Source organism: Neolamprologus multifasciatus, chromosome 14, assembly GCF_963576455.1.
Source record: "Neolamprologus multifasciatus chromosome 14, fNeoMul1.2, whole genome shotgun sequence".
Lineage (NCBI taxonomy): Eukaryota > Metazoa > Chordata > Actinopteri > Cichliformes > Cichlidae > Neolamprologus > Neolamprologus multifasciatus.
The window spans coordinates 10,529,650-10,543,940 of record NC_140452.1 but is presented as its reverse complement, the minus strand read 5'-3'; the positions used below and the strand labels follow the sequence as shown (position 1 = coordinate 10,543,940).

General features: G+C 39.6%; 2 protein-coding genes across 2 annotated transcripts; one reads left to right on the top strand and one right to left on the bottom strand.

Annotated features, from left to right (window-relative positions):
• Nucleotides 1-303: 303 nt before the first annotated feature.
• LOC146503579 (dicarboxylate carrier UCP2-like) lies at nucleotides 304-9,224 on the top strand. The gene is made up of 6 exons (XM_085184465.1): nucleotides 304-708; nucleotides 2,743-2,950; nucleotides 5,254-5,457; nucleotides 6,789-6,890; nucleotides 6,957-7,137; nucleotides 7,218-9,224. The coding sequence occupies exons 1-6, from the start codon at nucleotides 583-585 to the stop codon at nucleotides 7,315-7,317; spliced, it is 921 nt and encodes a 306-aa protein (XP_085040591.1). The 5' UTR covers nucleotides 304-582; the 3' UTR covers nucleotides 7,318-9,224.
• Nucleotides 7,793-13,926, bottom strand: LOC146503578 (vacuolar protein sorting-associated protein 37D-like). The gene is made up of 4 exons (XM_085184466.1): nucleotides 13,715-13,926; nucleotides 12,786-12,957; nucleotides 12,623-12,696; nucleotides 7,793-11,646 (listed from the first exon to the last, which is right to left on the bottom strand). Exons 1-4 carry the CDS (start codon nucleotides 13,820-13,822, stop codon nucleotides 11,248-11,250), a joined length of 753 nt encoding a protein of 250 aa, XP_085040592.1. The 5' UTR covers nucleotides 13,823-13,926; the 3' UTR covers nucleotides 7,793-11,247.
• Nucleotides 13,927-14,291: the final 365 nt, after the last annotated feature.

Below are 14,291 nucleotides of genomic sequence, written 5' to 3'. Positions count from 1 at the left end.
TATACACCCACGTGAACTCCTGTGAGTTGGTGGTCGCCATTGCCATCATTAAAACACCAAAAGCAGGATTATTTCCCATAAGAATGGGAGGACATTATCCGTACTAAGATACATAAAACTTTCCTGGAGACGCCTCAGCTCTTGTCCGCTGACATTGAAATTGTTTTTTATTTGAAAGCAGGTGGATCATGACGGAGAACACCGATAAAGAACAATCTGGGGTATTCCGCGCATGTGTGTGATGAGTATCTGGAGTTCAGGCAGGGTGGTGCAGCAGGTCCGTTCAAAGTCAGTAAATGTGGGCCAGGCTCCACTCGTCGGCTGCGCAGTCAGGTGTTTGTTGACATGCAAAGATACCGACTTTGTTCAGTTTGCTTTCGACTTCTTGTCGTGAGCGTTTCTGTGTAATGGCACAACGACGCTGTTTCCTTCGAACTCCAAACTTTCTTTTGCATGGAGCTTGACCTACATCGCTTTTATTCTTTTCCGTACACGAAGGATGAATGATGAATAGTCCTTCAATGCGCACTTTGTTCTTTAAGTTTTGTTGGTGAGGCTTGCTGTTGAGCTCAGGCACTGATCATGGTTGGAGGGAGAGCGGCTGATTTGGCGCCCACAACTGCTGTTAAAATCTTCTCAGCTGGAACAGCAGGCTGCGTGGCGGACCTGGTCACCTTCCCACTGGACACCGCCAAAGTCCGGCTGCAGGTGAGGCATCAGGAAGCCCCACACGCCTCATGGTATTTGCAACTATAGCCACCTCAAAATATTCTCGGTAATTAAGAGCTTTATATTTTATAACAAAAAGTGTAACACAATTCAGAATATAAAAAAAAGTGAAAAATTGGTGCACAGTGGGACACCCGCTCCCCCCGACCCGGCTCAGCTTATCGTGTAAGTGTTGTTTCCTGATTATTTTTTTTAAAACATATTTGTCACACTCAAATGTTTCAGATCACCAAATTACCGAAACCCCAAAGTCCGTTTTTAACTGAATATTTGAGTTATTCAAGAAACAAGTATAACGTGAGGGTTCACTTGATCAAATCTCCCTGAATAATTATGAACAGCACGATGGAGACAGATAACTGTCTTACCAGCCTCTTTACTCTCAGCACACAGCAACAACAAAAACCAACACTTCCTGTGTGCCGCCGTCATGAATACTTCACTGGGCTCTAAGAAGCCAGGAAGTGTTATACTCAGATCGATGCAGAAAAAAACAACTAGGTAGATATAACACATACTTATTACTGCTTTGAACATGCATGTGTAAACCTTCAAATGTGTAAACATGTAAATACCAAAACAGGTAACCACCAAATAGCTGCATAACTAGCTCTATTAACCCTTGTAATCACCTCTTTGTATATCAAATTACCTTTAAATTTACTTCCACATTTTACACAAGATATCCAAACCTACCTTGCCTTATGTGAAAATGTAAAATTTACTGTGACCACTCACATTTTTAAGAAAGCAAAGTTCAATTTCACTAGCCACACCCAGGTGTGATTGCTGCCAGTCTAAAAAGTGAAGTAGGCTAAAATATGACACAATTCAAAGAAACAAAAAAACAAAACAAAACATGTAAAGCAAAAAGTCACTGAAAGCTATCAGTCTGCAAAGGGTTACAAAGTCATTTCTAAGGCTTTGGGACTCCAGTGAACCACAGAAAAGAACCCAGAACAACATCTGAAGAACTGCAGGCCTCACTTCAGCTAGGGTCAGAGGTATAGAGGTGATGGGAATGTGATGGTCTCGAGCTGCTTTGATGCTTCTGAGCAACTTGCTGCAGTTAATGGAACCATGAATTCTGCTCTCTACCAGAACATCCTGAAGGAGAATGTCCAGCAATACGTTTGTCCCTTCAAACCCAAAAACACTTGAGTTATGCAACAAACACACTAGTGTTTTGGATCCTTGTCCTGCTCCTAAATGGTAAACTGACTGGTTCTTATATAGTGCTTTTTTACTCTGAGCACCTAAAATGCTTTACACAACCTCATTCACCCATTCAAGCAAGCAATTTTTGCTATGCTTTTTCTATCTACAATTCACACACATTCATACTCCGATGGATGCATCGGAGAGCAACTTGGGGTTAGTATCTTGCTCAAGGATATTTGGCATGTAGACTAAAGCAGCCAGGGATGGAACCACCAATCTTCTGATTAGCAGATGACCTGCTCTAGCACCTGAGCTATAACCACCCAAAATGGCCTTGTTAAAGTAGGAACTGGCGTTATCAAACTCCAGACTGAAATCTTTTTGAGATGCTTGGGAGTTATTTGAAACAGTCTGTTAACGCCTGTTAAAAACAATGTGGTTTGGTTTTTTTTGTTTGTTTTTTTCTTTACAGGCGTAACTAACAAAATTGCCAGTGAGTGTCAGTTTTCCCAAAATCATTGAAGTTGCCATATCTGTCTAAGAGCATAAAAAATAACATTTATTCATAATGTTACCACATGAGCATTTTTAGGATACTATAGATATAGATTGTTGTCAGCCAATACAAGGTTACCTGTGTTTTGGCTGACTAGAAGATAAACTGCTTTTCATGTTGTCTAACTCCCTAGTTCAAGCATATGCTCAGAAATATCTCAACACGGGTGCATGTTACACAAATGTAACCTAACAATTAAGAAAGCAGCCTGATCACAGACATATGTGGACCTTTTCTCTCTAAGTGAGGCAGTGAGGCTAATGGCACACCTTGAACCTGTTATTATGTTTCTTCAGGTGCAAGGTGAATCCAAGCCCTTAGTGAAAGGCCAGAGGGCGGAATACCGAGGTGTGTTTGGCACCATCTTCACCATGGTGAAGACAGAGGGGCCGAGGAGTCTGTACAGCGGCCTGGTGGCAGGACTGCACAGGCAGATGAGCTTCGCCTCGATCCGCATCGGCATGTATGACACCATGAAGCAGCTCTACACCCGAGGCTCAGAAAGTACGTCTGCATCAAAACCACATCCCACAACTCAGTACACAGCAGATTACAGCCAGTGTACTCCACCTCAGGAGTTTCACAACCACCAAACAAATTTAGCCTGTTAAACCTGTTGCTGGTCTTGAGCTGGACTTTGTATTATTTGCCTTGTTTGGGTGGATTTATTGTTTCTGTCCAATGTCTCTTTATGTTATAATTTAGATTCTTTTTTTTAAACAGACCTTATAATGCTGAACCTTTAAAGCCAGGTTTCCATTGGTAAAAGAGATCTTAATTTACGGGACTTCCTGGTTAAAGTAAAAATAAACATAAAAAAACCCCAAAATGAGCTTCAAATACAATTATTTTATGAAGGACTCACTGTCTTATTGTTTTGATTAATAATTAAAATTATCACAGCTAAAGATGGTACAGATGGAAAACCGATAAAATCCTTGCAGATGATCCAGATGTGCAAAAATTCCTTTACTGTGAGTTTGATGTCAGTGTTTCACAGCTTTTAGGAAATACATGCCAGTCGGCAGGAATAAACATGTAAGAAATTATGTTCAGAAAGGAAGCACTCAAAACGTGCGGCTATCCTAAATGGGCGTTCTTAAAGTCAGCAAAGAGGCACAGAAAAGAAGATCAGACATCAGCGAGGGAGGATAAGAAGGACAGACGCAACAACATTGTCATCCCCTATGTAGCCGGTGTATCAGAGAAACTCAGGAGGGTTTTCTCCAAGCATGACATCCCGGTGTACTTCAGACCCAGCAACACACTCAGACAAAAACTGGTTCACCCGAAAGACAAAACTCCAAAACACAGACTTAACAACGTGGTGTATGCTGTACAGTGCAGCGAGGAATGCCCAGACCTCTACATTGGAGAGACCAAACAGCCACTTCACAAGCGCATGGCACAACACAGAAGAGCCACCTCCACAGGACAAGACTCAGCTGTCCATCTGCATCTTAAGGATAAAGGACACTCTTTCGAGGATGCCAATGTTCACATTTTGGACAGAGAGGACAGATGGTTTGAAAGAGGAGTGAAAGAAGCCATCTATGTCCACTGTGAGCGACCATCTTTGAACAGAGGCGGTGGTTTACGACACCAACTCTCTGCCATCTATAATCCAGTTTTGAGATCCCTTCCCAGACGCCTTAACGCCCTCTCACACCCTGGGCCATCTGACCTCAGGAATTCGCATGATAAGGTGGGGCCAGGTTTCACAATGAACTCACCCGAAACTCTGGCTGATTGGGACCCGCACCCAGTTCCACACCTTGGCTCAGGCGATTAGAGGATCATCAGGGGGTCCTTTTGTCCCTCTGTGGGGGGATGCTCCCACTAGGTTTATATCTGGGACTCTCCACCATTTGACCTTAGAACTGAAGAAGCTTCTCGGATGAGAGGTGAAACGTCTTCAAGTAACTTAAAGAAGTCCAGACGCTTTTCTTTGCAAGCTCCTTTGACTACGATGACCTGGATGACTGAGAACCTTCACAGACATGTTCAGAAAGAGACATTTAACTGATGTTTAGAGCAACTGGTTAGTTTAGATTTTGTAAGATTTCTTAAGGGGCTAATGAGCTCAAACACTCCCTTCCTAATATCTGAAAATAAACTTCAGAAATTGAAAAGTCCTGATCATCTAACCAGAAATCAGACTCAGACTAAAACGAGTATAAGTCTAAACCGTAATCGCCTGAACTTGTTTTGCAGAAAATGCCTCCATGATGTAAGCCATGGAGAAAAAATGTCCTCTTTCAAGGAATGTGTTTATGCTGGAGGCCTCACCTATTCTAACTATGTTGCTGTGGCATTATTAAGCAATCCAGATTTCCACCCAGATCAACAAAACTTCAGAAGTTAGAGACACAACAACACACCCGCTTGTTCTCATTTCCATGTCCAACCCTCTCTTTCACTTTTTCTCTGGTTTTTAAACTCTCCCAAAGGCATAAGGACATCTGCCTGACCTTGATGAGGACATCTCCAAACTATAATCTCTGGCCTAGCTTGTTGCTTTATTTAGTGAAATTATCAATTAAACCAGTTTGAATGAATAATGTTCTACCAAAGAAAACAGTGTACGTCTACCCCAGTAGGAAATGATGCTTGAAACCTGAGAGAAGAGGATCTACCAAATAGAAAGTGAAATATTAACTCGCTTCATATTAAAAGCATAACTGAGATATTTTGTGCATCCAGATTTCACTATGATTATCCACACTGCACCAGGTTTGATCTCTAATTGCTGTGTGTGTCTTTGTTTGAGGCACCAACATGTCATAAATCTATTGCTTGCGTAACAGATGCTGGACTCGGGACTCGACTGCTGGCAGGTTCCACCACAGGAGCGATGGCCGTGGCTTTTGCTCAGCCCACTGACGTGGTGAAAGTCAGGTTCCAGGCTCAGGCCCGGCGGCCTGAGAGCGGCTCTGTCAAGAGATACAGCAGCACGACTGATGCCTACAGGACCATTTACAGGGACGAAGGTTTTAAAGGCCTCTGGAAAGGTATATTAAAATACACTCCACAGGGTTTAGGTGTTATTATTGCACAACATGACATCCCTAACACAGCAGCGGTCATCTTGTAGCAGTTATGACTTATATCATTATATTTCTTATAGATTGCCACAGGGATGATTCATGTTAGCCTCTGAGCTGTAACATCGTGGTCAACAAAAAGGAAAAAGCAAAAAGCAAGGGTTTAGGGTCATGTTAAAAGGGAGGGAAATAAAAGTAAAAATCATACTTACACAAGTTAGTGGCGCTTTTATGGTTTCTGCAGCCTAACACTTATATTAGGTCACAAATTAGACCACAGGTGACTGACTTCAACTGACTTGTCCCCAGAATTTTACGGAGTCTTCTGTTGGCCGAGCACCTTCTCAGAGAAACCGGCTGCCTTATGTGCAGATTTTATGTTGCAAAACAAAGATGTGAAGCTTGCGTTACTTCAGGCACCTGACAGAGAGCCCACAATAACCTCGGGATAAACCAGCACATTTTCAGATTAGTCTTCCTAAACGGGAACCAGTCTTTTTCAGGTGTTCATGAAACTACTGTATGTTTGGGAAAATACTGTGTGGCTCCAGAAAAAAAGTGCTTCCTCTATTGACTGACAAAACCACACCAAGTGATTTGAATTTGTTTTGGTGAAGAAAATTAATAATAATAAAAAAAAGGGCTTAAAACTACGTTAGCTGCTTGCAACATAACAGAACTGAACAAACTCCCTGGAATTGTTGGTAATCAAAGCACAAGGTTTTTCCCAAGTCATTACATTTCTATGTGCTTTTTTTAATCAGTGTGGATTAATAATAATATTAATTTAGACAATGCTTCAAAGCAATGGTCCAAATACAGCAAGTACCCAGAGATGTTACCGCGATGGCTGTTGAATGGCAAGACTTGCTTCCAGAGGGACTTGTGGATATTTTTTTTAAATTAGCAGCCAGTGAAACTTCTACATGATCATTGTTTTCTCCCCCTGAAAGCCCTAAATAAGTTGCACAATACATTTTTAAGGAATAAGCAAATATGCCACAAATTTAAACTTATATATCCAAAGTATTTACTTTTGTTTTTTATCTTCTCACTCCATTTTTTGAAAATAAATTGCAAATTTCTGCTGATAATGACATGAGTGTGCTGCTGAAACTGATTTAAAATGAGATGCTGTTAACTGTTGATATGTGAGGCCGGTAGAAGAATTTCTTCTTTATAGCAAAGGGAAAATCATGACTGATTTTCATGACTGTTTGATGACAGCGCAGGATGTTCTTTAAGACTGAATTCACCAGAGAAAGAAAAGTGTTCCTATATGTTTGCTGTTCTTACAGGTTGTCTTCCAAATATAACTCGTAACGCCATCGTAAACTGCTCTGAGCTTGTGACCTATGACATAATGAAAGAGCTCATCTTGAAGTATAACCTGATGACAGGTAAGTGCAAATCTTTCTAACTCTCTCTCCAGCGTCGTGTTTGTTTAAAATCAGTTTTTCCTGCAGACAACATGCCGTGCCACTTCACCGCAGCATTTGCAGCCGGTTTCTGCACCACGATTGTAGCATCCCCTGTGGATGTGATAAAGACACGCTTCATGAACTCAGTGCCTGGGCAGTACAGCGGTGCTGTTAACTGTGCTATAACCATGCTGATTAAAGAAGGACCAACAGCTTTCTACAAGGGGTAAGGAATGTATTTTTGAAAATCAAGCATGACAGAGTGACTCCTACACACATTCTTGTTTCATCTGATTTCTTTCACAGCTTTGTGCCCTCATTCCTTCGCCTGGGTTCCTGGAACATTGTGATGTTTGTGAGCTACGAGCAGATAAAGAGAGCCGTGATGAGGTTTCAGCAGTCCTGAAAATCTTTGCTCGGACCTGTTTGCCTGTTGGTTTGATACTGAAGCCATTGTAGCACAGTTATTGTTGTTGGTTTAGACCAGCGGTCCCCAACCCCCGGGCCTTGGACCGGTCCGTGATTCGTTTGGTACCGGGCCGCGAGAGGTGTGAAATGTATAGTTTTCAGGGTTTTTATCGATTTTCAGCGTTATTTTGTTATCGTTTTTATCGTTTACTCAGTTTTCCTTGGTCTTTTCACGTGTGTTATGAATAAATTTTCTTTTTTTCGTTACCGGTACTAGTTTTATTTTGTTGTATTTATCCGCGACACCTTAAAGGCCGGTCCATGAAAATATTGTCGGGCATAAACCGGTCCGTGGCGCAAAAAAGGTTGGGGACCGCTGGTTTAGACCTTTTCATCCTCAGGAATAAAAAATGCACATCTAACAAGGTCAAACCCCAAAGAGAAACTGCAGTGATGATTGATTTAAAAAAAACAACAAAAACATTTATTTAAATATTTAATAATTCTTTTCTTATATCTCCAAAAGCCCTCTTTTCACACGAGGCATTTTAATGTTTACTGGCACACTTGAACAGACGCACAAGACAAAATGCCCACAGTGCAATCTTTAAGTTGTATCTTTCTTAGGCAAGTATATGCATTCATTGCCTTTGCTTCCAAGTGTAGTAATACACACATGAATGAAGAAGCACAAAGCTGAATTAGATGTGTAAGGTAACAAATGACTGTTGGATATATACTGAGAGAACAGGTCGAACATGTTTCTGAGGCTGTAAAAAAGAATACAGGAAGTGCAAATGTATGTAAATATGTAGCCCGGAGTAATTATCCCATTTCATACTGACTTTTCCAAAGCATACAAATAACCAGGCCATATGTTACCTTTTGGAATGAGCAGCTCCTATTTTTATTTTTATTTTATTTCATGGATAAGGTAAAAATGTTTGTTTTATGTTAGGCCATGATTGAAACTACTGAGATAACATGTGTACTCTATTCACACTCTTCAGAAAGGCCTGTTCCTGGATACTAGAGAAAAGGGCAAATTGTTTATTATAACTGCAGATTTAGGAGGAACAACAGCTTTCATTCTGGTTGTGTAATGGCGGGCCAGCTCTATATCATCCTGAGCTGCATGTACATTTGCCCAACCAGTCTACCTGTGTTTTGTAGGAGGTAAATCAGGAGTAAGGGTGTTGAACAAACTGTTGTGGTTTGCTGCTTCACAATTCCAGCAATAAGTCGCTCATTCTCAGTGGGTGCTGGATAATGATGACCAAAACAAATAGGCCTCTTTTTAGCTACCGTGTTCAATAACCTTTTGCTTGGGGGCTTTGAACTCACCATCTTCTCTGGTCATATGACAAGTTATGCTAAAGTGTTATTATTTCAATATCTGCTCAAAATGCATAGATATATAATTCCGACACATTTTTAGACCTTTATATAACTCAGATCAGTATTGTGACAGATGAGATTAAATGGGTTACATTAAATCCGACATAATATTTGTTTTCTAAAATTTCTCAGTCTTCATTGAAAACTTGAACACAGCACTCATAGCATATGTTTGCTCACTGGGTTTAAGCTACTGTGGGAAAACTCACTGTAAGCCTCATATATTTTCTGTATTTTGGGTAAAATTATTGCTTTGTGACTTTTGTTGGGTTTTTTTAAGTGAATGTATTGCTGGGTCAGGGATTTTTATCTCTTAACCTCTCTCTAACCTCATATACAAGGTTGACTGTGTGTGAGTTAGACTCTATGTATAAGTATACTGGTTCACTTGGTCTGTTGCACTTGTATGCCTGTCAGTTATGTCTAATGTATGGTTTATGCTTTGACAAACTGGACTGTCCTGTTTAAAGTTTTAAAAATATGAATAAAATGTAGATGAAATAAGAAGGCAGTAAATAAAAGGACAACATTTTCTATAGGGGGGCAAATGTTGACCCACGCACATACACAATGAACCTCATCATGTGTTACTATATACCTGCTGTACTACTGGATGCTGTTACAGATACTCTTCTGTATAATCCCCCATGAGACCTTTCAGGGAAACAATACAGAGATAAAACACCACCTAAGTGTGAGATTCAAGCCAGTAAAAGACTTCAGGCTAGAGGATGCAAGCTCCAACAAATATTTTATGATAGTTCATCTTTCTTATGCCATTTGTATCATTCTTGGTGTGTATACAAGCTTATTAACAAAAGTATCCACATATTCAAACATAATCGAGTTTCCTGCCAAACAATGCAGAGACACGGAGGTGAACAGCACAAAACAACCAGCTGACAGACAAGAAAATTGCCCAGTTTGAGTCTTGCAGGACAAAAGACGCTGCTGACAAAGATGAAACTGAAGTCTGTGCTGGAACAAAAGCCCGTATACGTGGTCCACCTTGCTAATCATCTCCATGGCTGAACTGGTATGGCAAAGTGTGGTGGACCACATGGCACCCTGCCTAATGTCTGCTCAGGCGAGTCCATGTTGAGCCAAAGCAGGACATGGACTCGTTGGTCTTTTATCAAAAGACTTCGAGCATGGACATCATCATGAAGGAAGCGTTGTTTGTGCTCCTTCTCTGACCTTGGCAGGAGTCTCTGGGCATAAATGGCTGCAGGTATCGAGTGTCAGTGAGCAGTTCAAGTTCACTACAGAGAAAACATTACTGTGTTCTAACCAGTTTATAATTACTGACAGCGTTTACAGTAAAATCACCTTAAGTTAAAACTCTGTAATCAAAATGATCAAAGTTTGTTACTTGGAAACAAAAACACAAACTTGCTGATGTCCTTTGCATTGATTTGGTTACATGCCAACATCCACCGCCTTCTTATTTAAACAGGCTAAAAGCTCAGAAGCATGTGTCTGTGTTTGTGTATCATCTACTACTGTAAATTACCATTTTTCCTCCTGTTATTGTTGGTGTGGTTTACTATGTTAAAATAGTATATCTGCAGTGTATGGTTCTATGGAAACTTGTTTCCAGCACTGAATGAATAAAACTTTTTCATTATGAATGGCATTTTTTTTCAGTTGTGGAAACAACCTCCATATCGATCACCTGAAATCATGTATCATGTGCAAGCAAAGCAAAACTTTAGAAAAAGTAAACGGGGCATGGTTCATATGCCTTTCTAATGACTTCAGATGCACACAGCCACCTTTAAATGAATAGAAAAGAAGTCAGCTAGATGAGTTGAATTTTGCCCTCCAGACAGAACTGTCATCAACATCACTTAAAAAGTGCTTCAAAAGATACCTTTGCGTAAGCTCAGCAAGAGTGTTTTCTCATAATATTCCACTAATGGCACTAGCACTGAAAGCTGAGTGGTATCCATTATATGCTGGCTGTGAGTTAAAGACACAGATCTGGTGTGCAAAAGATTAAAAAAAAGAAAAGAAAACGCTACCTTTCAGGATTTCAAGGTCTTCATAGAGTTGTGAGGCTTCAAAAAATGTGTAACTCAAAGTAAAGCAGCAGAGTAAATACATTAGGAACTGTTTCTGAGGGGAGTTGGATGATCCCCCCCCCCCCCCCCCAAAAAAAAACAAACAAACAAACAAACAAATAAAACTCTGAGCTATGAAGCGCTTTATCTTTAGTCACTTTGCATTTGGTAGTTTCTTTAAAATGTCCATGTTAAGTTTGTTGAGGGTGATTTAAGTGGCTGGTCAGTCATCAGTCCAAACAAACTGAAAATTAACTAATTCTGGTCCCTGCCCAGTTAACTAGTGGTCTAGTCCCCAAAGAACCCCTTTCTGCAGAATAAACAATAAACCTGCTGAGTTTTTTTTCTGATATAACTGAATATATTCTTCTACCCATGCTTTACTGTTTTTCAATATTTATTTTATTTATTTATTTATTACAACAAACACATTAATCCAGACTAAATTTGATTAAAAATCCATGACTTCAGTGCGGTGCTGGTTGGTGCCTCCTCGGTTGCATGTTCAGTGGCTGAAGACGGATGGGTTTGCGGCCTCGGAGGTGCACTCCCATTCGAAGGAGCTCATCCTCATCAGAGCAAAACAGCGAAGGCTGGATACAGGGCACAGTGTTTATGTGGGCGCCAAGCACCAGTAGGAATGGAGGTAAGACAGCAGCTGTGGTCAAACTGACCTGCTCAGGAAGGCCCAGAGACAAATAGTGAGCCTCACTGAGTCTTTGTGCTGTTTTTGTTTCATTTCGGATTATCTCCTGCAGGTTCTTCATCAGGACCAACCTGATGTGGTGGAGTTTCTGTGAGCTGACAAAGAGCTCCAAAAAATCTTGTATTGCTGTCTTTCCATCTGTAAACCTCTGAAACAGTAGCTGTGAGACAGAAACACATACAGAAGGCGTTTTGCAGCACATTAGAGCACAACTTGGCTCCAGCATCAATCTGAAATGTTTGTGGGTATTAAAGTGGGAAAAATTTAGCTTGCTGTTCATATATATTTGGAAACTGACACAAGTTTTTTTTTTTTTTAACTGTTTAATGAAACATATTCCAATGGCAGTTATATAATGGACATGGACATACTGTCTAGACTCTTAGCTTTCATTTGAGGGTATCAACATTCAAATTGGATGAAGGGTTTAGGAGTTTCAGCTCCTTAACATGTGCCACCCTCTTTTTAAAAGAACCAAAAGTAATTGGACAATTGACTCAAAGTCTATTTCAAGGGCAGTTGTGGGCAATTCCTTCATTATGTCATTGTCAATTAAGCAGATAAAAAGCCTGGAGTTGATTTGAGGTGTGGTGCTTGCATTTGGAAGATTTAGCTGTGAACAGACAACATGGGTCAATGCAGCTCTCCATGCAGGTAAAATAAGCCATCCTTAAGTTGCTAAAATAGAAAAATTGTGGTATTGTACAAAACTAAAATTAGTAAAAACATTGTCTCTGTCCAAATACTTTTTGACCAAACTCTCTATATTTATTGTGTTTTTAGGATTGTTTTTATAATGGGATAATAGTTTGCCACAACTTTGCCAGACAGAGTGAACATATTGAGCCAATGCAGGGATATTACTCCTGAATTATATAAGTGTGAAAAAAACCCCAAAAGAATCCTATGTTTTGTTTTGTTTTTTTTATTTACTTGGCAAACCTTTTATTCCTACAGATCTTGATCCTGCAAATCTTTCTGATGTAATCCAGTGAGATTTATTTACTATCGTCTTATTATCAACAAGGTATTTGAGTGTGTGACGTACCGTGACAGAGTTGATTAAAGAAAATACTTCACTGATCACAGATCAACAAAGTGGCTCTGCAAATAATTTAAAAAAAAATTTTCCTCACCTCAGACTCCTCCTCTGCATGTCTGATCTTGTTCAGGAGACACCAGTGAGCATAATGAACACTGTATTTTTCTGCTATAGTGAGAAATGAAAGTGTTTCAGCATGTTGTTTAAATAGTTTTTGGACAGGCAAAGAAAATCAGACCAGAAGGGATTTCACTTACCAAGTTGATCTTGTTTGGCCTGAATGATGCTTCTGAGTTTCTTCAGCTCCTTGTACTTCACTGCAAGCAGCAGCTTTGCATCTCTAAATCTGGGTTTCTGGGTAAGATTGATTTTGGCCAGCTTTTGATTTGAAATCCGTGTCTTTTGCGCAGCCTGCTGGAGCCTCTGAAACTAAAAAAGCACCACGTCTTGTTTTAGAAACAAGAAATGAATTAGTGCTGTGCTTTTCCCCCATATGTGCAAAAGTAAACAACAGCAGACCTGAGATGTTTGATTGATTAATCAACTGGGAGGAATGTATTAATCGCTATTATAATGTTTGTTTAAATCTTTAAATCTTTAAAGCAATAAATATTAAATACTTGATAGTCAAAGATTATAAAATGGAAGAGGTTCTACTGTGAATTTATAATGAAAATAATAATTAGTTCCAGCCCTGATTTTATAACACTGACGAATAGTAGGACATTGACAGGGACCATTTTTATGTAACAAGTATGAATACTTTTAATATTTCTTAGAGTATTTTACTGTGTGCCATTAGTACTTCGCAGAAGCAGAGTAACCTACTTAACACATTTACCACCCAATGCCCTCAATTAACGATGTTGGTAATTACGAAAATAATTTTCTCTGTCTTTATTTACATGTGTGCACATTATATTTGTAATTTTAACATATAATTATTGTTTTTATCCATCAATTTTGGAAGAAATTTGGAGTAACAAATTATAAAGCATATTAACATTTTTCTTTTTATTAAGATGCCAAATTACAGTTATTTACTTCACTTAATTACTTCTCGGAGATCTCAAGGGTGCAGGCTCAAATTTGGGAAACGTGGTCTAATAAATTTGTTAAGCGCTGCACTTTTAAAAGAATCCGAATACTTCTTATTCGTGTTAGTTTAAACATCTTTTTCACTCACCTTTTCACTGCTCCTGACCATGTGAGTTATTTTGTCCTCGTCTTCCAGCAGCTCTCGCAGCTCTCTCGTTCTTCGGACGCCGAAGTGAAATTCGACCGGCAGAGACATGCTGACCGTCCGTGCTCTGGATGCTCTCTGTCTCCTCAGTATAACACCTGCTGGCTCCTGAAGCGTCCTTCGGGAGCTGTTGATGCTGCATTCAAAGACAGTCGGAGGTTATACTACTACAGAACATGAATCTTCCTTTGAAAGTTTGACATCCTGGAGAAAGAAATGATTTGTATTTTTTTTGGTTGTAATTTTTTTTTAAGTCTGCCGAAAGTAGCAAAGTTAAACTAAAACATATTTATTTTTTAGTTTAACTTTGGTAAATTGATAAAAATGCTTCTTTAATCTTCTGTGAACCTTTCACACAAAAAGGTCTGTGTGGTTTTCTTTAGGAGTGTCTTAAAACTGAGTTTGAATGTGTAAAAATACCTGAAACACATCATCTATTGATGAATCAAAGACTTGGGGAAAAGCCTTTGAAGATAATGCTGGTAGTTATTTATTTTTGTCAATAAATTACATAAATAGT

What these genes read in the sequence shown, in the direction of transcription:
- LOC146503579 (XM_085184465.1), top strand. Translation starts at nt 583, where the DNA reads ATGGTTGGAGGGAGAGCGGCTGATTTGGCGCCCACAACTGCTGTTAAA. An exon ending in CTACACCCGAGGCTCAGAAA is followed by an intron (nt 2,951 to 5,253) that starts GTACGTCTGCAT and finishes CTTGCGTAACAG; the next exon opens with ATGCTGGACTCGGGACTCGA. An exon ending in CCAACAGCTTTCTACAAGGG is followed by an intron (nt 7,138 to 7,217) that starts GTAAGGAATGTA and finishes TTTCTTTCACAG; the next exon opens with CTTTGTGCCCTCATTCCTTC.
- LOC146503578 (XM_085184466.1), bottom strand. Translation starts at nt 13,822, where the DNA reads ATGTCTCTGCCGGTCGAATTTCACTTCGGCGTCCGAAGAACGAGAGAG. An exon ending in TGGTCAGGAGCAGTGAAAAG is followed by an intron (nt 12,958 to 13,714) that starts GTGAGTGAAAAA and finishes GTGCTTTTTTAG; the next exon opens with TTTCAGAGGCTCCAGCAGGC. An exon ending in ATGCAGAGGAGGAGTCTGAG is followed by an intron (nt 11,647 to 12,622) that starts GTGAGGAAAATT and finishes TCTGTCTCACAG; the next exon opens with CTACTGTTTCAGAGGTTTAC.